Source organism: Patiria miniata, unplaced genomic scaffold (genome assembly GCF_015706575.1).
Source record: "Patiria miniata isolate m_02_andy unplaced genomic scaffold, ASM1570657v1 HiC_scaffold_3, whole genome shotgun sequence".
Lineage (NCBI taxonomy): Eukaryota > Metazoa > Echinodermata > Asteroidea > Valvatida > Asterinidae > Patiria > Patiria miniata.
This window is the reverse complement of record NW_024037069.1, coordinates 20,215,793-20,240,559: the sequence shown is the minus strand read 5'-3', so window position 1 is coordinate 20,240,559 and position 24,767 is coordinate 20,215,793. Positions and strand designations below refer to the sequence as shown.

The following is a 24,767-nucleotide window of genomic DNA, read 5'->3' as shown; positions in this document are numbered from 1 at the left end:
TCCGGTTCATTTATCTTATTTCTTAAAAAGTGCAGCTGGAGTTTTGGTTTAATTATTTTTTTGTGTTCTTTTCTGCAGTTCCATCCCAGGGCAATGATTTTTGTAAGAGGGCGGTGTTACAATATGCCATGCCAAATTGAAAAAAAAAACACGCAAAGGTGTATTTTGCAGCAATTAACATTAAAGGGAAGAAATGATCAAATTATCACAAAATATCTCACTGGGTTGTTAGGGAACGACAGCCTAAAGCATCCTTTAAAGTTGCGGCTCCTGGTGTGCTGACATTTTCAAGAAAAAGTGTATTTTTCCAACGCTGGTCGGCCGACCAGCGTTGGAGAAAACTGGCTTTTTTCAAAAGTGCTCCTATTTTTTCATATTTAGTTCGTCTGCGGTTTCTTTGCAATTGATTACACACCTGAGAAGACTACAAGCCTGCTAGACTAATTCTCATGATCCCAAAGTCTACAAATTGCTCCGGTTCATCTTAAGTGGCGTCAGGGAACCAGACTACAAGAATATGATTGGTTTTCATGGTTTTTCCAAACTATAAATGCAAGGTCAAATAAATTATGTGTTTATGTGACGTGGTAACAATAAATGAAGGGAGTCGGAAACAAAAACACACACAAAACATCTGGTTTGCAGATTTTGTTGTCGTTTAATCAAAATTTGCAAATCTTTCAGTTTAATGTCTATCATGTGCGGCTTTTCAGATGTGGCGCTTGCCGGAGTTTATAAACTGATTTTAATACAAAAGTATTAAGTATAACAATGCATCCGTAGAAACCATTCATTAGAATGAGGCCATTGCGGCGAATTATTGTTTCACCTCTTAAAATGCAACTGACTAAATGGCATTTAAGCATTTCAAATTACCTCAAATCTTTCCGAATACTTTGCGGAAAGTTTACTGAAATGTTGGGAATGCTATCGAAGACATTGCTTCTTGAAACCATTCATCACAAAAGTGACAAAACAACAAATGTACTTTGAAAAAAATCCAATTGCAATTTTAGAAATTTATAAAGCGCATCGTAAACAAAATGAATTAAGTTAACTTTAACAGCAAAAGCTAATATTGTTAGAGTTCCGTATTAGATGATTGTATTGCTATATTAAATACTAAAATCATAATAAAATACAATAGCATCCTCTAAATTCTGAATGTAAATTGTATTCCTGTCATTTTCTCCAAGAACGTATTAATGATTACTGAGCAAAAACCTTCGACGTACATAATATTCTAGACATGTTTCTCACAGAGTTTTTCTTTTTATTCTTTTAGATTAACTGCCCTTTCTACTAAATTTATAAGGTATTGATTTCGGGAATTTTATTGCAAACATATTTTTGTTCAGGTATGTGACGGATATAAACGAATTTTATCACAGAACTTGATTCAGCTTTGCGAGGAGCAAAACTACGAGAACGGTTGGCCAACTCGGTGTCTGAGCGTACGCAGCTGATGTTCCTTCCGGGGCTATTTGGGTTGGTTGACCCGCCGACTTGCCGCGGATCCTCCCTGGCCTCGCTGCATCGAGGTAAGGTGAATCTCGGCAGCTCGTCTGGTAGTCTCCGAAGCAGCCGGCGAACATCATGACGTGCGGGATGTAGTTCTGCTCGTGGACAGAGTGGAAGAGGTGGGACCAGGGCCCCGTGGCAAAGATAGCCACGTCCTCGCCGCCGTGCGTCTCGTAAAAAGTCGCCACAAACGCCTGCTGGGTGTATTCCTTATTGTCTGCAGACAAATCACAGGTAAACGGAGCAATTCAAGATGGAGTCTGGTTCCCTAACCTGATGATCCCCTGTGGTCTCTATAGATCGTAGGCAGGAAACCGTCACATTCAAAATAAAACATGAAGCAGCAAAGCCCTGCCCTCGTCTGTGTACACATTTCAGGCACAACACATAAATGGGCTTTTCCCACTGATCATTAGGCCTACGCACGGTATCGAATATCGCAAATAGAAGCTTCGATGTAAAATGAACTCAACGTTCTGGCGACTGATAACAGGGATTTGTAGATAAATACAACCATCCACACCTGGAAACGGCCATGCTATCGCGAACACGTCCGTGTTTAGTAAACGACCAAACGGTAACGTGTTCGGAAAGCTTCGGACATTTTCGGAAACGAGCAGAATCCTACCCGGTTTAATCACAAGATAAAGACAACCGCTTATCATTGGTGCTCTATTTGATATCACCGAAATTACAAGGCCTCACGTCTTGCTAAATCGTGTGGCTGACAAAATCATGACAAATGGCCGGTAATAATATGTTTGCGTTAACATACCTGTGTCAATGTTGGTTAAATCTGGCCGCTTTTTCAATTCCCTTAGTCGTGCTTGCACACTGAACGCTTCAGGCCCAGTGTAAAAGCCGATGGTTGTGTACGGCAAACCGACATCGTCAGAGTTCACTTTACCTGCATATGGTAGAAACAAGAAGCAAAAACGGTATCAACTATTATTTTGCGTAGTGACAGGTTCAAAAATTCATAGGAAATAAGTGTTTAATGCTGATACTATTTGGGGGATATTTTACATTATCGGGGAGAATACAAACCGTCGTCCCAACAAGTATGTCATCGAAGCAAGACAGAACATGCGAATGATAGAACATCAAGTGAAAACAGGCAGATATATCATTTGGAGAGGGGGAACATCAAGGGCACAAATTCTGGGGGATGGGGAGTGTACCCATTGGATCATCTCCCCCCTCCCCCACACACACACACATATTTGTTTGTGGTGAAAAAAAACGAGTATCAGATTATTTTCTAACTTTCCAACAGACCAAAAGTATCAAATAGTAATGAAAAACAAAGCACGAACAGCACAAAAGCTCTAATGGTACCGTCTTGATGTATTGTGAGCAAGCCAGTTTGCATAAGATGCAAACGCCCCCTAGTGCCATATGGTGTCTAGCTCCCCCCATGAAAATGTAAGACAAATATGGGTCTTCACTCCTACCGATTACACACACAAAATCGTGGGGGCATGGTCCCGCTGTCCCCACCCCCACACCCCCCTCCCGGATCCGCCAATGAAAGCAGACAGGATCATTCCAAAAGTAACCTGCTGAACTATCACAAAAAGCTTACTTGGATTACAGATCGTACTGGTACTAAACACCCCGTGATATCAATTCATCTGGCTTGCTGTCATGTAGAAGAAAGCAATACAGAAATGAAGGTGATTTAAAACGATCAGTCAATGGACTGAGTTTGGTGAATAAAGAGTGGCATTGACGAAATCGTGTTTCGTGATCAAAAGGTTCCGCGTTGTTTTTCCACTTTCTTCTTGAAAAGTGTAATATCCGCTGAGCTGAAACCTAAACAGGTTAGGTTTTAAACGTTCTTCTTTGGATTTTGAGTGATGTTATTATTGGAAACGAACAACATGATTATGAAAATCAAATGGTCCCATATGCCTTTCACAAAAGAGGAACAGTTTTGGATGCAAACGTGTTTAGTTGTTGTAGTTACCAAATAGCGAGTGTCCTCGTTCTGGGTAGCCCTGGATGGTCATGGTGTGCGCGTGGTCAGACGACAGGACAATCAGCGTGTTGTCGTCGGTGATTTCCTTGGCCTTTGCGATAGCCTTCTCCAGAGCCAGCCCGTCGTCGATAGCTTTCTTGCCGTTATTTATATGTTCACCGTGATCAACTCTTCCACCTGAAGAGATGTGATACAAAACACAGTAAATTATGCGACCACAAATTGTCATAAACAGTCCAAACTTATAAAAAGCAGGAGGTCGTGGGTTCGAGTCCCACCCGAGTGATTTTTGTTCCAACTTTCACTCGGGAGGTAACACACTGAGTATACAGTGTTAATACGTCGGTGAAGGGCAAATCCTAATTTGATTTACATCACCCCGACGCAAAATGTCATATTATGAATAGTTAATGCGGTACCCGCTGCTATGTGAATCAGATTCGAACCAGCCAACCGATCCCGTTAGCTCGGTGGTCGAATGGTAAGACGTCTGCACTAGAAAGCAGGAGGTCGTGGGTTCGAGTCCCACCCGAGTGCACTCGGCAGGTAGCACACTGAGTATACAGTGTTTATACGTCGGTGAAGGGCAAACCTAATATTGAGTCCAAACCTCTATGCACATTTAGAGTTTTACCCACCATACAAACGGGAATAAATGATATTGCGGGCGTCGCCAGGATTTTTTTCGGGGGGGGGGGCAAAGCAAATTTTCCCCACAAATCCTTGTACTTTCTCTAGCATATTCTCAATTTATAATTTTTTCGAGGGTGGGCAGGGAGACATTTACCCACCCAACCCCCATTGACACCCCTGCAGACGCCCATTTTTTGTTGAATGTGTATTAAATCAATAGCAAATATGACTTCACACCTCTTCTTTTTTCCTCCACTTTTTTTATTTTTTATTTTTGCTTTTCCAAGCGCCCCCCGCCATTGTCCCCCCGCCCCGCCCCCCGGTGGCGTCCTTTACATATTAAATCGTTTCCATTTTCACCAACCTTCTACGAAGAGGAAGTAGCGACCATTTCCCTTTCGTTTCAGGATCTTGATGGCTGCCTCAGTCATCTCGGCCAGTGTCGGATTGCCCAAAATGTCATCGGCGGAGTCCAAGCCAAAGTTGAGGTGATTTCTGTCAAAGAGTCCTGCATTAATTAAAAGGACGGAAAATTCCAACAGTTTATCTGACTGGCGCGTCTCAGATTGTAATGTCCTCGCAGCATGCTCTCTGCAGTCAGCACCAATGGGCCCCTACACTCATCACAATACGCATGCGTGAGATTAGGCAAATCAAGTGAAATGTTGTCGTCCTCAAAACCTGGGCCCAATTTCATGGCTCTGCTAAGCACAGAGTTCTGCGCTTACGATCACCATTCTGTGCTTAGCACAGACATTCTATGCTAACCCTGTAAGGGAAGAATCCTTACTTACGGGATTTACGCATGCGCACAAGCCACACACGTTTTGATAGGACTTTGATCCAATCTTCAAAGAAGCAAAGTCCGTAAAATAGTCCGTTGCCTTAAAGGTCGCAAGTTCTAGGGGGAAAAGGGCCATACACCCCCAACATTTTTTTTTTTTTTTTTTTAAATTTATTTCATGATCAAACCTGCAGAGAAGGAACGACAACGACTTTTGAAATGATTGATTGATTGATTGATTTGATTTATCAATCGACATTTGACCTCTTCCAAACTGAAATCATTATCATCACCATCCACTTGCCCATTTTAAACATCATCTACAACTCACCCAGTAGAAAGTCAGTATCGTCCGTGTCCAGAGCATCGAGCTGTGATTTAGATACGATGTACTCCGCGCTGCCCATCTTGCCGTACCGGTCCTTCCAATCCTGAATCAAGTCACCTTGATTTCTGATTCCCCCGGTTCCCTCCTCCTCGTCCGGTATGTCAGGTGTCCGGAAGTACATTCGACCTCCTCCCATGATGACCTTTCGAGTTCCATCAAAAAGGGGGGGAAAGATTTGGAGACTTAGCTATGACATGAGCAGACTCCAGGCCATCTCAAGTTCTGCCACACTCCCAGGCAAATCACAATTTCTTCACAAGTCTGGTCACAAGTAAGTTATAATAGAGGATGAACAATGAAGATGAAAAGCTTGTGACTCGACTATAGGACTGGATGACTTATGATGATGAACGTGTGAGGACTTGTGATTGATCGGACTTCAACACTGGAACGTTTATATCACTACCATGTTTGTTTGGCAACTGGCGGACGCCGTAGTGCCGCTAGTGCCAGGGTTGTTGCCAAGTGCGTCACAAGGTCATTTAGTTCAAGGTCACGTGACAAGAAACTCAAGTCAGCTGCGTCAGAATAACTTTGTCACTCCTCGTCCAATGTTACTTTGTACACCATATTGTATTATTTGGCTCCTGATAAACTTGGTTGTTTTTGACATGAGATCAAAAATTCTTGCAAAACTTTGAGCATAAAATCATGATACCCTGATAGTTCGAAATCAACCACATCATTTTGGTCGACAGTCATCAAAAAAATCTTCCCCAGCCTCATATCAGTTCATGTTACCCACAAACCTTTGTCGGCTAATCAGCCTTTACCAGACCGTGGTGGACAAAAAAATGAAGCCCAATCTCCCAAATAAAAAACACGAAATAATACTTAGGTCACGCCCCCTCATAGTCTGGTGCCAGAAGTCTTGGAACCAAGGGTTACCAGTGAAATACTTACGTCGATGACTGGGCCGTGCATCAGCTGCCAAGCTATATCTCTACACCCATTAGCCTCTGCCTCGGGCGTCAGGCCGCTGTCTGCTTCCCAGTCCCTCTCTGGCACATGCGCATAGGCCCCCGCCGGGGAGGCATGCGTCAGCCGAGTTGTGGTTATTATGCCAACGGGTAGTCCTGGAAGTAGATTCAAAAACTATTGGGAGTTTCTGAACTCTGCGAAGTAAGAACTGTGTGTCTGTAGAGCGCAAAGCTTCAATGCTAATATTTGAGTTTGAAGCTCTAAATTGCGTATTAATGACGTCCGACCACTACCCTATCCCCACTATAAAGGGCAAGAACCCCAAACTAAGGCATGTGCCCCCTACCTCACTCAACTCCCGCTCAGAGTTGAAAAAAAGAAGAAAGTCTTGATAATGTTAGCAGACCCTCAGAATAGGTGTCCCTCGCCACCCCCACCAATCAATAAAGAAGAGGACCCTAATGCACTCAGCAAATCAGACCCCGTGAGTCGAGTACACCACTGGGTCTGGGTTTCTTCGGTGTATATTAGTGTTATGATGACAGCACATGGTCACTTTTGGGATTAATTAACAGAAATACAGTATTCTCGGTGTAAAAGATATCCTGAAGCCATAAGTCCCCGCTTTGAGTATATTCCCCAGGACAATATATTAATGTTATAGCGGAAAGAGTTTTCCATAAAATAAAAACAATTTGAATACGGGGAAAGCTTCAAAACTTAGAAAAAGATTCCCATAACCCCACCCCAAAGGAAATTATCCAAATGAATTTAAGCCTTTTGAAAACAACCATTCTCAGCCGCGAAATTGCGTGGTAACCAGGATCCCATTTCATTGAGATGCTAAACAGAAAAATAATAATTGCTCAGAAAATGTATTGCTGAGCAAATTTCAGCTGAAAACAAAATAGTTAGCAGGTAACCTTTTTATGTTATGCCTAAATTTTGTCTCTGTAACCTGTTTTGTTAAGCCATTTTTTCTGTGCTTAGTACATTCCTGTGCTGATAAACTCATGCAAGTGGCCTCATTAAATACCTGAATTCTTGGCCCTAACCAGGATGGAGTCGAGTTCATGACCGAATGTCGACGCGCAGTCACCGACGTTGATACCGGCGTCCAAGCCCAGGACTCGGCGCTTGGTCTTCACGCCCGTCAGGTATGCCGTGGCGGTCCCCGCGGAGTCAGGCACCTGTGAGTTGGTGTTGAACGTCTAGGAGAAGAAACAACGAAGTAGAAATGGAACTAGTATTTAATCTAAATAATCAGACGTCACTGCAACATGCAGCTCATGACAACGTTGGCTAACAATCGGTTGTGTCAGTTTCTATGCCTTGGAAAAGCAAAACCATATCAAGAATCCTAAGCTTGGGTCATATTAAATTCGTCAGACTGTGAAATAGGGTTAAAAAATAATTCCTCTGATGTCGGTCATTTTTTGTAAAACATGGTTCATTTTCATCAACAAGTATGCATTATTCGTATAATTTCCAACCAGAAGTTGATTCGCAGTTAATTCAGCTACAGGCAAGCTAATCGGGCAGAGGCCCCCTGACTGTCATCCGGCAAATTGACAAATCAATTTCGAGATGTAAAGCACTGCACTCTTTTTCCTGACAAAAGACATACCTTGGAGTAACCAAAGTGTGGGAACTTGTCGTACTCCAGCACCGACTCTTCCCCGGTCTTCCCCTCTGATTGCCCCTTCCAGATCCGGACCCCAGTCACGGTGCTCACGCTCATACCGTCACCGATGAACAAGATCGTACCACCGGCCGTGTTAGTGTTTAAGCCTTTGGCTTCGTTTATGGCTGCAGTGAGCTCGCCGTCTGCCATCTGAAACCAGTGGTTGGGATCCCCTTCATCTGTAGAAAGCATTTGTAAGAGGATTAATAACTTATTATTGCTGTCGTAGTCGTCGTTGTCATCTTTTGTCTTGAATCGTTCCCTTTCATGGCACATAGCATATAAATATTTCCAAAACGCATTCTTTTACTCGGATTATGATCGTACTGGTACTAAACACCCAGTGATATTAATCCGTCTAGCTTACTGTCATTTAGAAGAAACCAAGAAACGCGTGTAATTTCCAACGATCATCCAATCGACTGATTTTTCGAAATAATTAACACCCTCCTGTGACGTCACACTATTATCTTTACTCGCCATTATTTTACACGAATGGAGTGCAGCGCACCATTCGGTATCTTTACGAATGGCGCGCTGCGCTCTCCGTCAAGGAGACATTGACAAAGTTGCAAATTACGTACAGTTGTGTATTTTCAATTTTATTTCACACTCTTTTCAAAACCTTAATTGTCAGTCATTGTTACATATCCATTTCAAATAACCCATTACAATCGCAGTCTTTTATTAATTCGTACACATAACAGCCTCATCAATAAATAATAGGTGTGTACATAATTAATTTTTTTCATTAATAGTATGGCCTTACAATTTATCATGACATGAATACGAGACGAACAAGCAGTTAACCTTGACAGCACATGCATACATTTAACTTTAACTTGCACAGGTTTCCATAATAATTTGTTTTTCAGTATCCATTAAATTAATACACGAAATTTTAAATTTTATTCAACACATGTTTTCTTACTTGACTTCAGCAATTTTAACACGACATGAAAACGAGACAAAACTTTTGTTTAACTTCAACCAACACATTACCTTAAGAGTGCATGCATACATTTAAACCTGCACATATTTTCATAATCATTTTTTACAGTATCCATAAATTAATACATACAATTTTAATTTTAACCAAAACATGCTTTCATACTTAGCTTAAGCAGTTTTAACTTTAGCAAGGAAAATGTTTATATGTAACTTCATTTAACTATACTTGAAGTACAATTATTTTCAGAAATGGTGTACAAAATTGACAAAACCAAACAAGTGTGACGTTCACAGTGACGGTGAAATTCCTCGGAGAATCCTTAGTCGAGTCTGTACCTGTCCCCCCGGAAGGTGTTGTGGCGGTGCTGGTTGCAAGTTTCTTGGCTGATGGTGTACAGGCAACGGTACCAGATGCACGCCCTTGTATGACTGAGTTGATTTTGCGCTTGAGATTTTCCGATGTCCTCTTGTAGTTTCTTACGGTATTTGACCTGTGGCCAGTTACTTCGCAAATTAGCTGTTCGTCGACATTCTCCCTGTAGAGGCGTGAAGCTGCACTGGCTCGAAGAGAGTGATTTGTGCGGTAACCGGCGAGGCCACCTTGCCTGCACACCTCTGCAACAACTTGGGCCAGTTTGTGACGTCCAAGAGGCTGAGCAGCATACCAAACCTGCCCTCTCGGTTGCGCTAACGGACGTAAATAGAAGGCGTCTGGTCGTTGGTCTTCAGGGGGACAGTGACGCTCGTACTCCTCAAACAGTGTAACGATGCACCGCTCTCTGACCTTGCTCTCGTACGCGTCCACGACTTTTGGCTTAATGTGACGATGTTTCAAGTCTCCTTGGTTGGTTTTAGATGCATCCTCTGTGTATCGCAAGAACTTGTCACCATTACCGTCAATCAGGATTTGAAGTTGCGGAGACTTCCAGCGCAAGTTTCTGTGCTCCTGACCTCCACGTAGGGCAAAATTCAAGCCAATCGAATAGACCAGCGTGTTCAGAAGCTGGCTGGGACTGGAACTGCCCAGAATCTGCTTTTGCCACAGTGACTCCTCCTCTTCAACTGTTATCTCCTCAGCTTGCTTGCGACGTATTCCCAAACCCGCCTTCGCTCGTTCTTTCATGAGTCCATCAAGAGTGTTTCTCAGCTGTAGGAAGTCCGGGTCCGACAAAAACTTGTAGCTTTTGCCCCTGAGATCAAAATAGAGCTGAATACTGATGACAAGCTCATGAAGTGTCTCCCCTGGGTAGTCGTCACCATTCTTCTTTTTCACCTCGCATATGAATCTTGCCAATGAATAATTCACCTCATCCTTCGTCATAAAATTCAGATCCACGTTGATGGGGCTGATGTTCAGTGAAACATCAGACACAGCTTTCTGGTTGCGACACATCTGCCAATCCCGAAACAAATCGACAGCCCATCGGATTTTGCGCTCCGTACTCTCAGCAAATCTGTTGTGGAATATATAAACATATACAATTAACCGTTTGTAAAATAACAGGCAATTTGGAGGGTCCATACTCGCACTTAACGTTTATGTTTTCTAGTCTTGTTGGATTCTTTACTCATTTAACAGGACAATTCTCAAAACATTTGTTTTCGTTTCTTTCTTTTTTGTGATTTTTCCCCCCGAGTGCTGGACACAATCCCATAATCTCGCATGCACTTGGGATATTTGTTCTCAATAGGCACCACTACTTAGGAAGTACAAAAAAGGACGAGTAAAAACATTTGCGGAAAAGCAATTATGTCTATACACTGACAAGAAACAAGACACCAGTTAAAATAAGAAATAAAAAAGAAACAAATGTTAAGCTGACACCTACCTTCTTCTACCAAAGTCCAGCAGGTCTGAGTCTGCTTTCGGCTCCTTGAAGCGTTTAGTGTTTGCAACGTTGGCCAATGCAGTAGGCCTACATTTCGCTTTTTCTTCTTCTTCAATGACAAGGGTTGCCGCTATCAGCTCGTCGTCGGAAATGTCAGACACTATAGGCTCATATTTAGTTTTCACCTTGGGTTGAAGCTCATCAATATACAATAAGCTATCTGACAAGTTTGCTGAATCGTCACTAGTATCGGAACGAAATGTATTTTGTGTTAGAAAGATGCTGTCACTATCAGAACTCGCCATGTTTCCACCTTGGTGTTTAGAAGACAACTGACATGTTTACTGTTTAAATTCCCCTATTTGACATCGCACACTATTTGAGGACAGAGAATCAGACCACTGACCCAACAAGGTAGCTTACGTAACCACCAATACAGCTTAATTAACACTTCTATACCGGTGTCACGGTCTCACTTCTCCGGCGTGCTAGCTTCTCCAAAAGGGAAATTTCGCTTCAACACGCATGCATAAAATTGCGCAGTAGTGTACATTTTCGTCACTGTATTAGTGTGCTGAGTTTTTCGGGGCTTTACTTGTGTACGTAAGATATTTGTATGCATAGAATGTTCGTGGCGCGCACTATTAACTCCAAATATTAAAGACTTGAATTTGAAATGCACATTTATTTTAATTAAGCCGTGGTTGCAAATATAAGGACAACATGGACCACGAACGAGCAAGGAACACGGAGTTCGTTCTTAATTATTCCTCCATGAACACACACACATGCATGACGCTGGGAACACAAATCAGAATGCTTGCAAGACCATGGAATGACTTGACCCACAGGAAGTGTTACATAACACATTCTTGGGTGTCCCTCACTGTGTTCAGAAAACAGCCCGAGGAAAAGTAAGCACAGCGGACACATGAGCATGAATCGTGCTCATGTAACGTGCACTGTAACGTGCTCAATTATCCGCCGAATCAACCCGGAGAAGCTAGCACGCCGGAGAAGTGAGACCGTGACACCGGTGCTGGTTGACATACCAAAGTATTTGTTTGAATTCCCCCATTTGATATCGCCCACTATCGGGGCACAAAGAATCAGAAAGCTAACTCCGACAATGTATATAGATTACGTAACCACCACTATGGGGGGGGGGGGGACACACAATTGCATTGTCAACATTCCTTTACTGACTTTTCTTGATTTTAGAAAAACACAACATTCGTTTATGAACAATAGTGAAAATTTCTTGGAGGGTGTTAAGTAGGTTAATACACTCGGAAGCGCGCCGTTCGTGGGTGATGAATGGCCCTCGGGCTTCGCCCTCGGGCCATTCTCACCCACGAACGGCTCGCTCCTCGTGTATTATCCTTAACGGAATGCTTTGGACGAAACTGTGTTCGTGAGCTGGTGTATGAAGCTGGTGTATGGTTTTTCACTGTGTTCTCGAAATGTGTAATACCCACTGAACTGAACTGAAACAGGTTAGGTTTTGAGCATTATTTTGAGTGTTGAGTAGTGTTATTATTGGAAACGAACAAAACGCATGTAAAGTAAATGACTCTATACGCCTTTAACTTAGTGTTATCTGAAATGAGCTACCAACTCCAGTCTTCAATATTAAAGAAAACGAAGAATGTACTTCACACACAAAAATGCAGAAAAATTCCACTGTGCATTTTATGTCAGATTCGTGGAAATGTGAAACGGTCAGTCAGAATTACTGGCCATGGCAAATACTTATCTAGTACAAAACCACAACGATTGGTTTATGTTTTTCGATGAGAATACATTTTTAACATCGTTCGACTTTACTCACCAACAGTTTGGGACTCAATCTGGTCAAGAAGTAGAATTACAAATACCAGGAAACCTGTGCGGAGAAAACTAATCGCCATGACGAGACACTCAGCGGATAAACTCTTGGTCGAAATGGTGTATGTCGTATGAGCACCAGTCAAGACCTAACAACTAAATATCCATACAATTCCCTCGCAATGAATTCACACGCCAACTGAGCCTCCTCCATTTACCATTGAACTCCATGCCCAACCCACTTGGGTAAAATCCACTAAATTGCAATGATTAATTACTTTGGGAGAAGTTCGCTCACTCAATGATAAGGCACTCAAATTCAAACCTCGGACCTCCTAGTAGCTTCCAAACTGGAACTGGTGTTTAGCGCGGCCAAAGTTCGTGGTAGTCAAAAATAAAAACAAGACCTGATTTAGTTAGCCGCCATAATAAATACTTTAAAGGGAACAGTGTCCTGGGCTACGTCAAAAACGCGCTTTTTCAAGAAACGATATTTTTGAGAACAACCTTATAAATAGAGAATATAAAAGTCCACCCACCATACCTTAAAAATTGGCCGTTTTCGTGTTGTTCTACCGGTAAAAAAATCGGGGGTCAAACTTTTGACTCTCAAAAGTCAAGCGGTTGGAGTGCTGGTCGTAATTCCAGTCGCACGTGTTCATTACTTTCAGGTGTTCACTTAACATGAGGGGCTATTTTAAGTTCAAAAACTTCCAGCCATCGTTTTAAATTTATCAAATCACCGCAGCTTTGTCGGTCTGTTTTGGAGTTTACTGGCAAGCAAAATAACTTATCTATACCGCACTGCCGTATATACCGTGCGCGTCCGCCGTGCGGGCCGCGACGCCTGATGCATGCCGAGTGCGGTATCGGTGTGGTTAGCTAACTTTATCAAGATCAACTAAAGGTGATTTGGGTCGCTTAAAACAGATAATCTGTCACTACAACTTTGATAATTTTTTTCATAAATAGAAGCGTTATACCTAATCTGTGTACAAATTAGCCACTTTGTGTATGCTTCAGGTCGACCTATGAAAAAGTTTGCCTATCCCAAGGGCGGATTCAGAACACAATTTCTTTTTTTTGGGGGGGAGGGCAAAAACAAATGTGGTCCCCAGAAAAAGGGGTCAACAAAAATTACGGCGAGGAGTTCGGGGCCTGCTTAAGGACCCCGAATTTTTTTTTGGATTCTAGGTGTGGTGCGATCTGAGGCAATTTTTTACCACTTTAACTAAATTATTTTGAGGGAAATGATGGTGGTGTACGCAGTGCCTGCCTTTATTGCGACGTCACTTTAAAACAAATGGGTTCTTTGGGGGGGCATGGCTCCCGTTGCCCCCCCCCCGCCCCCCGATCCGCCCTTGGCCTATCCCCCCCCCCCCCCCACCGTCATACCTCAAAATTGCTCCAAATACAATAAAGCTTTCGCCATCCACCACAAGATACCTTTACCGTTTCACCTATTTACCCCTTTGTTTATCCAAAATCCACAAAAAAAACTCCTCGAGATTAATTTATATCTCAACTTCATCTCACAAACATCAGTTTGTACCATCACAATGCAATAAAATTGCTGTGTTCTATAAAAAGACTAAATTTGTTTGTATTCAATGTGCGGTTATCAAAAGGTGTTCGGTGTGACAGCAATTACCCTATTTTGGATATCGAAGTTCCTGATCCCTGAGTCTCACGTTTGATGTTGTTTCACCTGATGAAGTCGACTTTGCTGAACCAAATCTGTCAAGAGTCGAACGATTCTGACATGTGGCGTAACTAAAGGGGAGGGGTGGACGAGGGACAACCCCAACCTCCTGCTAAAGGTCGGTGCCCCGTCCCTCGGCCCCCCCCCCCCCCCCCCACTTGAAATTGGAGAAGGAAATACAGTTATAAACTCCAATCCTATAGAATGTCCCGTCCGGACAGCGAGTTCCACCAGTTTTACCCGCCGAATGAAATGTATAGAATCGCCACCGGTACAAAACTTCAACAACAATGCCAGAAAATTTCGCACTTTTTTTAAACCGATATGTTTTGTACAATATTATTAATCATAATATAATCATAAATATTAATAATAACAGGTTCTTATATAGCGCTTTTAACTAAGATCAAAGCGCTTTACATTATTATTACCCCTAATCATTGGGCCAATTAAACATTCCATATACCATCTCAGCTCCCTGGGGAGTATACAGCTCGATGCTGCCTGTTAGGCACAAAGAAGCTAATTCAATCACAATAACCATCACTGCCCTCATAGGTACCCATTTCTCCTGGGTGGAGAGAAGCAATGAGTGACAAAGTACCTTGCTCAAGGGCACACGCACCATGACCCCGCCAGGACTCGAACCACGACCTGCAGCTTTACCCACAGATCACGAATCAGTGCCCTTAACCACGAGGCCACAGCACTCCACAGCACTCCACAATAAGTGCTTCAATCATTTTATATTCCCCTTGAATTTGACGATTCCTTACTCTTCATGCCATCAATTAATGATTCACCCACAAGTAATTACCCCTAAAATCCTGATTTTCAGATTTTTTGGATGTCGCTGCAACGTCAGACTTTGTCTCCAGTGTACCCGTCAATCAACTATAGCCCCGCCCATAGACAAACTTTCCTCACTTGCTGCCAGCTACAGCGGCAACTCTAGAACTCGATACAAAGATCTAAAACTGAATCGAGCTCCGACAAAGGGTATTACCAAAGAGTTGCCAGTTGTGTTGGAGAGTATTTTCCAACTCGTCACGGCATTTTTGGTCCAAGCCGGCTCACCGTGAAGAAGACATGGCGTACATGTTTTGGAGTTTACTCCTTTGCATAGTCGTGGGATCTCACACGACCTATTCCTGGACCGCACGTAAGTTTTTGCTGGTCAAAGAGGACTAGCCTAGAGTCCTCTTGGTAACAATCTCACTCACTTACTGACTCACAATGACTGACTGACTCAGTGACTAAATTTCACTTGTGACTTAGCCTGGTTGTTGACGGTAAATATAGCTATTGTATAGGATTATTGAGCTGAACCTGCCCATTGTGTAGACCACATGCATGAAAAGACTTCCAGTGAATAGCCATTCTGAATCAACTGAGTGTAATTTTGTGTAGTCCGGAACCAGTTTTACTAGGCTTGCCGTGTTTCGTTTGAAACACAGACCAGTGACGGTGTTCGTTTGTGTTATAACCCCCGAGGACCGAAACCGGGAGAGAGAACAACAAATCCTTTCAGTCCTCCAGAGTTGGGTCTTTTGTTGGAAACGGTCCTCTGTAGTAAGTTTGTGTGCTTAGTCCATGGGAGAGTGTTATATTACAGGGACAAAGGCAAACACAAAGCATTGTCCTCGAGTATAGTAAAACAAGATTGTCTGTCATTAAGGTGTTACCTTTTTGTGTGCCGCACAGAGTTCAGTTTGATTGTTGCTGTGTTGTGATAACAAGAAGTCAAAATTAAGACTTTTTCCGATATTTTTTTTTATATAATATACTTTTTTTTTTCATTATGAAATATGTTTTGATTCCCGTTCGTCCTGTTTGTGCACAGCTGGCGGTGTGTGCGACGTGGACATTAACAAACCTCGGACGGCTCAGTTCCAGTATAACCTTGACCAAATCGAAATCCGAGGTAAGGATCGATATTTCTCAATTTTGCTCGGTCCACGTTTGAAATTTGAAACTTAATGTAATCAAGCGAGAAAAAAATTGTGTGTTTAATCTCAAATACTGCAACCAAATTAGATGCCGATCGGGAGTATTGGAGGGACCAAGCCCGGGACACCATGAAAGACGCCATTGACCTCGCCAAGAAACTTGACACCACGACCATGGCCAAGAACATCATCTTGTTCATCGGTGACGGCATGAGCCTCCCGACCGTGACAGGAGCCCGGATCCTGAAGGGTCAGAAAATCGAAATGCCCGGGGAGGAGAAGTTCCTGTCCTTCGAGCAGTTCCCTTACGTCGGAATGTCCAAGGTACGATACGAGTTGTCCGCTGTTTTTGGTAAAAAGTGTTAGTTGGACAAGCCAGTCTTTACACATTAAGGCATACAGGATCAATATGCATTTATCCTAAAATTACCCTGTAGCGAATTATCATCAAAAAGCTCACTTGGATTAAAGGGAATGTACAACATTGTCTTTTGCTGTAATTTTCAGAAATAAATGAATTTGGAGGATTAGTATGTTATAGAAAATATTGTTAAACTGATTTTTTTCACGTTTTGGGCTTGTAGACGCTGGAAAAACCAAGAAACCCTATCATGTTCTTGTAGTCTGGTTCCCTGACCCCACTTAAAATGAAACAGAGCAATTAATACACTTGGGGAATTGTAGGCTCAGAGAATCAGTCTAGCAGGCTTGTACCCCTTCACATGTGTGTAATCAATTGCAAAGAAAAGGCAGAATAACTAAATATGAAAACTTAGAAACACTTTTTGAAAAAAAGCCAGTTTTCTCCAACGCTGGTCGGCCGACCAGCGTTGGAAAAATACAGATTTTCTTGAAAATGTCAGCACACCAGGAGCCACGATTTTAAAGGATGATTTGGACTGTCAGTCCCTAACAATTCAGTAACGTATTTCGTGATAATTTGATCATTTCGTTTATTGATGTTTGCAAATGTTGTATCTTCCCTTGGATTAAAGATCGAAGTGGTACTCAAATTTTTGCCGGCTGGTTTGCTGTCATTTAGCCGAAATCGAGATGTGAGGTGATTTCCAACGATCAGTCAATTGATTTATCGTTGAAAATAAAGAGGGTGGGTGAATCGTGGTTTTTCGTGGTTTTAAAGCTCTCTCATGAGCTTCTATATAGCACTTGGTGGTCGGTCGGTCTGTCTGTCCCGAAAAATTACCAAAATTAGTATGGTGTTCCATATGTGCCGTCGGCGTCGCATTTTCATTTCTGGCAGGGATCATTTTGATCGATTTCGTGCAAGACTTTCATGCAACACGACCAGAGCTTATTGTGCACTCGCACTTGTTCATTGACTTCTCTAAAAGTGTCTTTTCCACCGATTTACTGAAACTTCAACAGGTTATGTTTTGAACATTCTTCTTTGGATTGTGAGTGATGTTATTATTGAAAACGAACAAAAACGAATGAAACCAAATATCATTTATGCCTTTAATTATGGTCGTCACTGAAAACGGCAAGTTAACCAGCACTTCAGGGACAGACCACACAACTGGACGGCAAACACCAAATATAACTACCTGGGTGCGGCATATACACAACTTACATGGGATCCTTTCAAATGATAGTTCTACCTTTCCTTATAGCTATGACTACAGATTTGCCAAAAATCTTGTTGCTGACGAAATCCGCAAAGAACCGTATCTCGTAAAAAGCTATTGGCGAGTCATTAATTGATCGTTTTGTCAGAAAACTTCACCCATCAGCACGGACGCACTCGCCATAGAAAATGATACCTGTGAGGTCATGTGTGTCAGTTGCCGACCACATAATCATCACTCAGGTATCTCTCTCATGCTTTATTAGCCAATTTTTAACAGTAAATGTCAACTTTTAACAAGATACAAATGTAGTGTTGAATAAACCATTTGGCTGACAGTCAGCACCACCTGATTCAAACATCCAATTTTCTAAACAAGTGCAAGGGGTGTACATACTTATTTGAATGAAAGATTCCCCATTTATGCTCCAGACGTACAACGTGGACTCTCAAGTTGCCGACTGTGCCAGCACGGCAACGGCCCTACTGACTGGCGTCAAGACCAAGAACCGCATGATCGGGCTGAACGGCAAGGCGATACCCGGTGACTGTACCTCGGCAGCTGGGAAAGAGGTGGATTCCATCCTGAAAGTGGCTAAAAACGCGGGTAAGCAATTAATTAGATTTCGCAATCTTTGCTAACTTTCCTGCTAACTTTTGAGATTTTGGGGGTTTTTTTTATAGGGAATGACCGCTTTATATCGCCATTTCATCCAAATGCACTTTTTTTTTTAACTATTGCGTCGTCCCTGCTTCGGCTTTATCTCGGACTTTAGAATTATTAAGAAGCCTATCTCTAAATTAATGGAGAATCTGATACTACGGATTTTGGCCTCATGTTATAAGATTCGATGTTTCTGAACAAAACAAAACTTATGGGGCCTATTTTTGGCCAATTTTCGGGGACGGACATATGCAAAATAAACGCGCATGCGCATCCGAAAACCGTCGTCAAGAGTGCAATGTTATGACTACGGCATGGCATTTGGTCAATTAGTCAATTATTTTTGGGCAATTTTCCGGGAACAAATAGACAGACAGACAGACCGACCACAAAGTGACAAGATAGAAGCAGAGCTTAAAAACCGCCAAAGCAACACAGAAGCTTACGAGTGTGTCTCCTGTGTTTTGCGTACGGTGCCGAGAAGAGCCAGTTAAATCGATTTTTGAACCGTGCACCCTGCACTGCTAATCTTCATGACAATGACGGACCACCGGAGTTGCAAAACTTATTTTGGTTTTCAATTATAAATTATTAGTAATACCTGTTTGTACAATATTTTTGTCACCGTGTTTTTAGGTTGGAATGTAGGCATCGTCACGACTGCCGCCCTCGTGAACAGTACGCCGGCCGCTGCCTACGCCCATACTCCGGAGGAGAAGTGGACATACACCGTGCCTGGTGGATGCGCAGTGCAAGACATTGCCACACAGTTCGTCAGGAGCGATTTCGATATCGACGTAAGACAGCTATACCAATACTTCTCCACCAGTTTGATTTATTTATTATCCTCATTCGAAAAACAAGTCAGATGCAACATTCATTCCCAGGGTCGGCTATATTTCATTAACCTTTCATAAACCCTTCACCCAGTATTAAAAAAGGGTCAAAGTTGAAGCCTCCATAGAATCATCTTCGCTTCAGCATCGGATCCTTCTAACTCAAGAATAAGTTTGGAGGTTTTGGGATAAACAAATTGAAATCCCTCGGCATCACTTACATTTAAAATCCCTGAAGCATGTACATGATGGGCACATAATATTGAGCCACAGCCCCAGGACAGGGATATGTAAATCTCCTTAAACCGAAAACGAAGACGAAGCCAAGGCTTAAAAAACACCTTTTTCAACACCCTGTACTATATGGACCCTTTCATTCACAGGTTGCCCTCGGTGGAGGGCGCTCATTCTTTATGAGGAACACTGACACCGACCCGGATTCCGGAACCAAAGGGAAACGAACGGATGGCGTGGACCTCATCGCGGAATGGAAGAACAAGTATTCATCCGGCACCTCGAGATATGTCACCAAAAAAGCAGATCTGTTGGCGCTGTCCTCTTCCACTAATTACGTACTTGGTAACGTAAACTTACAGTTCTAGAAGTAAATGCACATATCAATTGTTTCCTCAACCCCTCCCCGGGTTATACCCCATCCAAGATTTCACTTTTGAAGTGACCAGTCCCCACCCGTGGCGCAAGCACAGTGACAACCTCTAAATGCATGGGTGGGGGCGCCCTAGACTGGTTGCCTATCCATCTAGTTCGCTGATGGTAAAAACGTTTGTGAGTGACCAAAATCCCCATCCTTGGGCTTGAAAAACCTGACCAAACCCAGATATAAAACCTGGGACAGCGTTGGAAGGAGGGACAATGGAAACAATTGATAGGTGCATGATGCTTATCAGTTTTTATTTGACTCTGAGTGACATCCTATACTGTCCTCTGACTGACTGACTAACTGACTGAGTCACTGACCAAATAAAATGTACCAATTTCCTATGCCCCAAGTACACTTTCAAAAGCCTAGATAGTAGATCATGACGCCCATAGTCCTCTACGTGGACCTGGCATCCTAAATCCTCAAACCTAAATCATGACGCGAAACTCGTGAAGGTTGTCTCACTATACCAGTTACATTTTGTTGTCAAGTTATGTTTGACTGTTGTAGAGTTGTTCGGCTAATAAAAGACTGTCCAACTATATGACTTACCAACTGAAGCTGTCACTGACTGGCTTAACAATTTATTGTCAAACCTTTGCTTTGGGTTCCTGCTCGGCTAGGCAAACCTAGCCTTGTATGGATCAATTTAAAGAGAGTACAGCTTAGCAAAGGTTTTGCAACTCAAGAGAATATTGTGTGTGCTTCTGAAAAGAACAAGAACAAGAGAGTATAGACTTGACGTTTCGGCCAAGATTCATCCCAAATCTTATCGGGAAACACTTCTTCTCTAGCCTACCTCTGGTTCTTCACAAAACCACATTTACACCTAGTATCCACAACCAAGATAATGTCCTATAACGTACAAGTGCAAAAGAATGTTTAATCGAAGGCGGAAACGTGAACGTTTCATCTTTTCAACTGCAGGGATGTTTCATCCAGATGACATGTCATACAACGACAGGAAGTCGTCCAAGGAACCGAGCCTGACAGAAATGACTGAAACGGCACTGCAACTTCTACAGAACAAGAACAAGCAATACTTGCTCGTTGTGGAAGGTTTGTGCTTCGCAAATAATTCTAGTCAACACCAAAAGTATGGGCTTTACATGTGCCAAAGAAGATAATAAAAAACAGACTCGGTCAGCTTCACACAGTTAAATACACAAAAAATGTTCAGTAACAACTTTTGATCTCATAGCCAAAATAAGAGTGTAAGACTGCATCGCGTGTCGAAAAGGACGAATGAGAATCCTTTCCGTCAAAGTACAGTACCTAGACTCCAGTGTAAACAAGATTTAAATATTGGCATGTAGCTTTATGAACGTGAAATCTTATTTGGATTGTTCTATAAGATATGCATGGTAAATTCTTTTTATTTTTTTGTATAGCGTGCTCTGCACTGTGTGTCTATTGACCTATCTGACAACAACATTTAGGAAACATTACTGAGACGACAAAACGCTCGTGTGCAGGTGGTACACACGCACTCCGTGCTCCGTCGACCAATAGGATTCTCACATTACACGCGCGTCTCAAATTAAGAACGCGTGCGACTTGTGCGTGAGGCTGGCACTCCCTCAATAATTGCGATAGCCGGAATGGTCTATAGAAGTGGTTGGTAGGTTTTTGTTCGCTATTCTTACTTTCCGTTCTCGCTCGGCAGGAGCACATATCAACACGGGACACCGCGAGAACAAGGCCGGCCAGGCACTCCACGAGACACTGGCCATGGACGCGGCCGTCGAGAAAGCGATGGTCATGACAAGCGACGATGACACCATGGTGATTGTCACCGCAGATCACGGCCACACCATGACCATGGCCGGCTACCCTTGCAGGGGACAGCCCATTCTAGGTGAGGACCCATCTGAGAACCGTGTACCATTCTACACCATAACTGTGACTGATATACCCTAGCAGATCCACCCCATTTGGGGTAAGGGCCAATCAGAGAATACAAACTTTTCACCACCCTACAAAACAACCGTGGCTTCTTCTTGCAAAGTCTTAGCCAATTTACGTCTTGACCCACTGTAGCTGCACTAAGTTGTTACCCATGTAGAAGCAAGCCCAATCGAGGTTGATTATACAAACCATTAACTACTTTATAGAATTTGGGGTGAAAACTGAGATTTGCCTTGTCTCCAAAAGTTCTAGAAATGCAGTTGCATTTCATGTCTTATAATTAGCTCTTTGAACCAACTCCAACAGGAAAAGTTTATGCGAAAGAAGATTTTGCACAATACTGCGACGAACTGCCCTACACGCAACTTGGCTATTCCAACGGTCCATCAGCCCCTCAAGTACAGCAGTCCCTAAAGGATGGCAAAGGGCGCCCTCGTCTGGACAGCGTGGACACAGGTAAAAGTGGACAACAGTGACTTACATGTTCTGGGGATATAATACTTTTTTATATAGGGCTACAAGTTTGGACATGCTGTGTAGCCTACAAGCAAGTTTTGCTTACACTCTCAGGGTCCTGCAGAACTCATCAAGAGGCGATGGGGAAATGAAACAAAAGTTCCAGGGGAGAAATACAAAAAGGGCCAAAGAATCTTGAAATTAGCAAGTTTTTCTTCTTATTATGTCAAGCTAAAAGGGAGGTCGAAAGAAACTTCTCCCGACCAATCAGTAATGTAACGTGGATATTATTTTTGATATATTATAATGGCAAATAATTAAAAGCAAATATTATTGCTCCACGTTGAAACCGCGGAGAAAGAGCAGGGATGTGTGATCGAGCCCACAAAAATGTGTCACAAATCGCCAGAGCTACTTGAGTAACTGGTCTTCTATCAGAATTTTACACGATGGAAATTGGTACGAATATGTCAACCTTGTCACCACATGTATTATGATGACACACCGAGTGATATAACAACATAGTAAGTGTGGAGATGGGCTCGCCATTACAACCTCATTCCCAACGTAGCCTGTCCGTTGCTTCCTCTGTTGGTTTTACAGATATTCCATTGTCACTGCTCCGCTAGTCTATCAAGCCACATTTCTCCTATCACAGTGTGTTAGAGAGACACCATGGTGTTCTGTTCTCATCCATACACTGTTGCTATACCTAGATGTGCAATACTACAACCCAGCTTTTTTTCCCACACATTCCACGTGCTGCATCTCTTTGGAATTCCTTACCCGCTGTTTGTTTCCCTACAACCTATGATCTGTCCTGTTTCAAGAGGAATGTTAAATCCTACCTTCAGTTTTCCTGAGTTTTATTTCCCTTGTAGCCCTGTACCTTGAGCGGCTTTAGCCTTGTTCAGGGCGAATATGTATAAAATAAAGAAGGGAAATTTGCTCCGGCAAAAACTAATCAGTACAAAAAGCAAGCCTCATTTTGTGCAATTCGTCACATGATGTTGCTATTACAACCATTTTTTTACCTATCCCTTATCTTCTATGTCTTTTCTTTACCTCTGTCTTGCTGATGTACACACAGAGGACCTGGACTACCAAGCCCAGTCCTTTATCCCGTTAGCGGCGGCAACACACGGTGGGGAGGATGTCCAAATCTTCGCCAGCGGTCCGATGTCCCACCTGGCCCAGGGAGTACACGACCAAACCTACATCAACGCCTTGATGCTGTACGCCGGCTGCTTGGGACGACACAGTCACGCTTCCTGCAAACAATACTGATTTTATTTCAACCAGTCCTTGAAAAAAATAACATAACTTGACTTGAGCAAATTTTCGGGATCCGGCTTATCAAACATGATAACTTTTTGTTTATAATATTTCCAGCGCCGTGTTTGAAACTTGAGATCAACTCTCTGCTCGCAGTAAGAAAAAAATATTATTTTTTTTACTTGCTTCATAAATTCCTGTTAATGTACCCTTAAGGAGACATTTCTTTCGTCATTAGTTATACCTTAGGGAGACACCGGACATTACCAAGACTTTTTTAATGTCTCTCTCATGTCACAAATCCTTTTAGAGGCAACATTTTGCCGTCGCAAACAGGCTACATCGATTGCTCGTGGTCCATAACATAAATATAAAAGAATTTGTGGTGGTAGGATAAGGTAAAATTGGGGTATAGGGTCATTAAAGTTGGAATTATTTTGTGCACAATCCTATGGGAATGTTTCCCTAAAGTACCATTTCCCCGTAATAATAATCATTATAATTGTTAATGTTCTGCTTTCATGCGGTTTGTTTTAACAAATAAAGCACATGTCCTTCATGTGTCCATGAAGGACAAAGTGTTTTATTTGTTTGCAACAATTTGCAGTCGATCATTTCAGAAGCAACTATACGTTTGTTGTTATAACAAGAATACTTTAAAAATACGAAATTAATTCAATAATTTTCGAGGTATAGGCCTATCAGTGCAATGATCTTGGGGAAAGCAAACAAAATAAAATCCTTTAACATGAAATAAATACTTGTTGACAACATGTATAAAACTGATATTTTTGGTGTACATGTAATTGTAACATGAAGAAAAGTCAGGCACGTACGAACAAGTTAACAATTAGTCAATTATGAATATGAATGAGTAGAGTCATGAACATGTACGGGATAATGAGCCAAATTGAGGTTTCGCTTGCGCATTAGGCCAACTCGCCTTAATATATGTGCATTTTTTTGATAAACAAAACACGTCATGCAATCCTAGTCCAAAGATGAATGGCTAGCTTTCAGCATCACGTGGGTTTGTTTATCCAAAAAATTGTCGCAGACAAATGATTTCTTACACGAAACTTTGATTTGTCTTATTATATACACCGCTTAGCGACAGAATTGACTCGTTCATGGAGAGCGCCCCCTACGCGCCTGCATGGATTGGAAGAACGGTTCGGTGGATGAAAGTGGGAAACTGTGTTGCGATTGTGC

At 42.4% G+C, this 24,767-nt stretch overlaps 2 protein-coding genes across 6 annotated transcripts; one reads left to right on the top strand and one right to left on the bottom strand.

Moving 5' to 3' along the window:
- Positions 1-619: 619 nt before the first annotated feature.
- LOC119738135 (alkaline phosphatase-like) lies at positions 620-12,748 on the bottom strand. 4 transcript variants are annotated; one of them, XM_038212876.1, is made up of 9 exons: positions 12,524-12,748; positions 7,856-8,091; positions 7,265-7,439; positions 6,211-6,383; positions 5,251-5,449; positions 4,500-4,643; positions 3,491-3,679; positions 2,297-2,428; positions 620-1,738 (listed from the first exon to the last, which is right to left on the bottom strand). In XM_038212876.1, exons 1-9 carry the CDS (start codon positions 12,600-12,602, stop codon positions 1,386-1,388), a joined length of 1,680 nt encoding a protein of 559 aa, XP_038068804.1. In that variant the 5' UTR covers positions 12,603-12,748; the 3' UTR covers positions 620-1,385. The 4 variants fall into 4 exon arrangements, with proteins under 4 accessions (XP_038068804.1, XP_038068805.1, XP_038068806.1 ...); XM_038212877.1 differs by lacking the exon at positions 12,524-12,748 and adding an exon at positions 10,995-11,132; XM_038212878.1 differs by lacking the exon at positions 12,524-12,748 and adding an exon at positions 10,693-10,736.
- Positions 11,920-24,458, top strand: LOC119738136 (alkaline phosphatase, tissue-nonspecific isozyme-like). Of its 2 annotated transcripts, XM_038212880.1 has the most exons (11): positions 11,921-12,188; positions 15,060-15,383; positions 16,065-16,145; positions 16,259-16,494; positions 18,188-18,362; positions 19,056-19,216; positions 19,639-19,834; positions 20,844-20,975; positions 21,583-21,774; positions 22,131-22,280; positions 23,371-24,457. In XM_038212880.1, the coding sequence occupies exons 2-11, from the start codon at positions 15,311-15,313 to the stop codon at positions 23,565-23,567; spliced, it is 1,593 nt and encodes a 530-aa protein (XP_038068808.1). In that variant the 5' UTR covers positions 11,921-12,188; positions 15,060-15,310; the 3' UTR covers positions 23,568-24,457. The 2 variants fall into 2 exon arrangements, with proteins under 2 accessions (XP_038068809.1, XP_038068808.1); XM_038212881.1 differs by lacking the exon at positions 15,060-15,383 and having other exon boundaries at positions 11,920-12,188; positions 23,371-24,458.
- Positions 24,459-24,767: the final 309 nt, after the last annotated feature.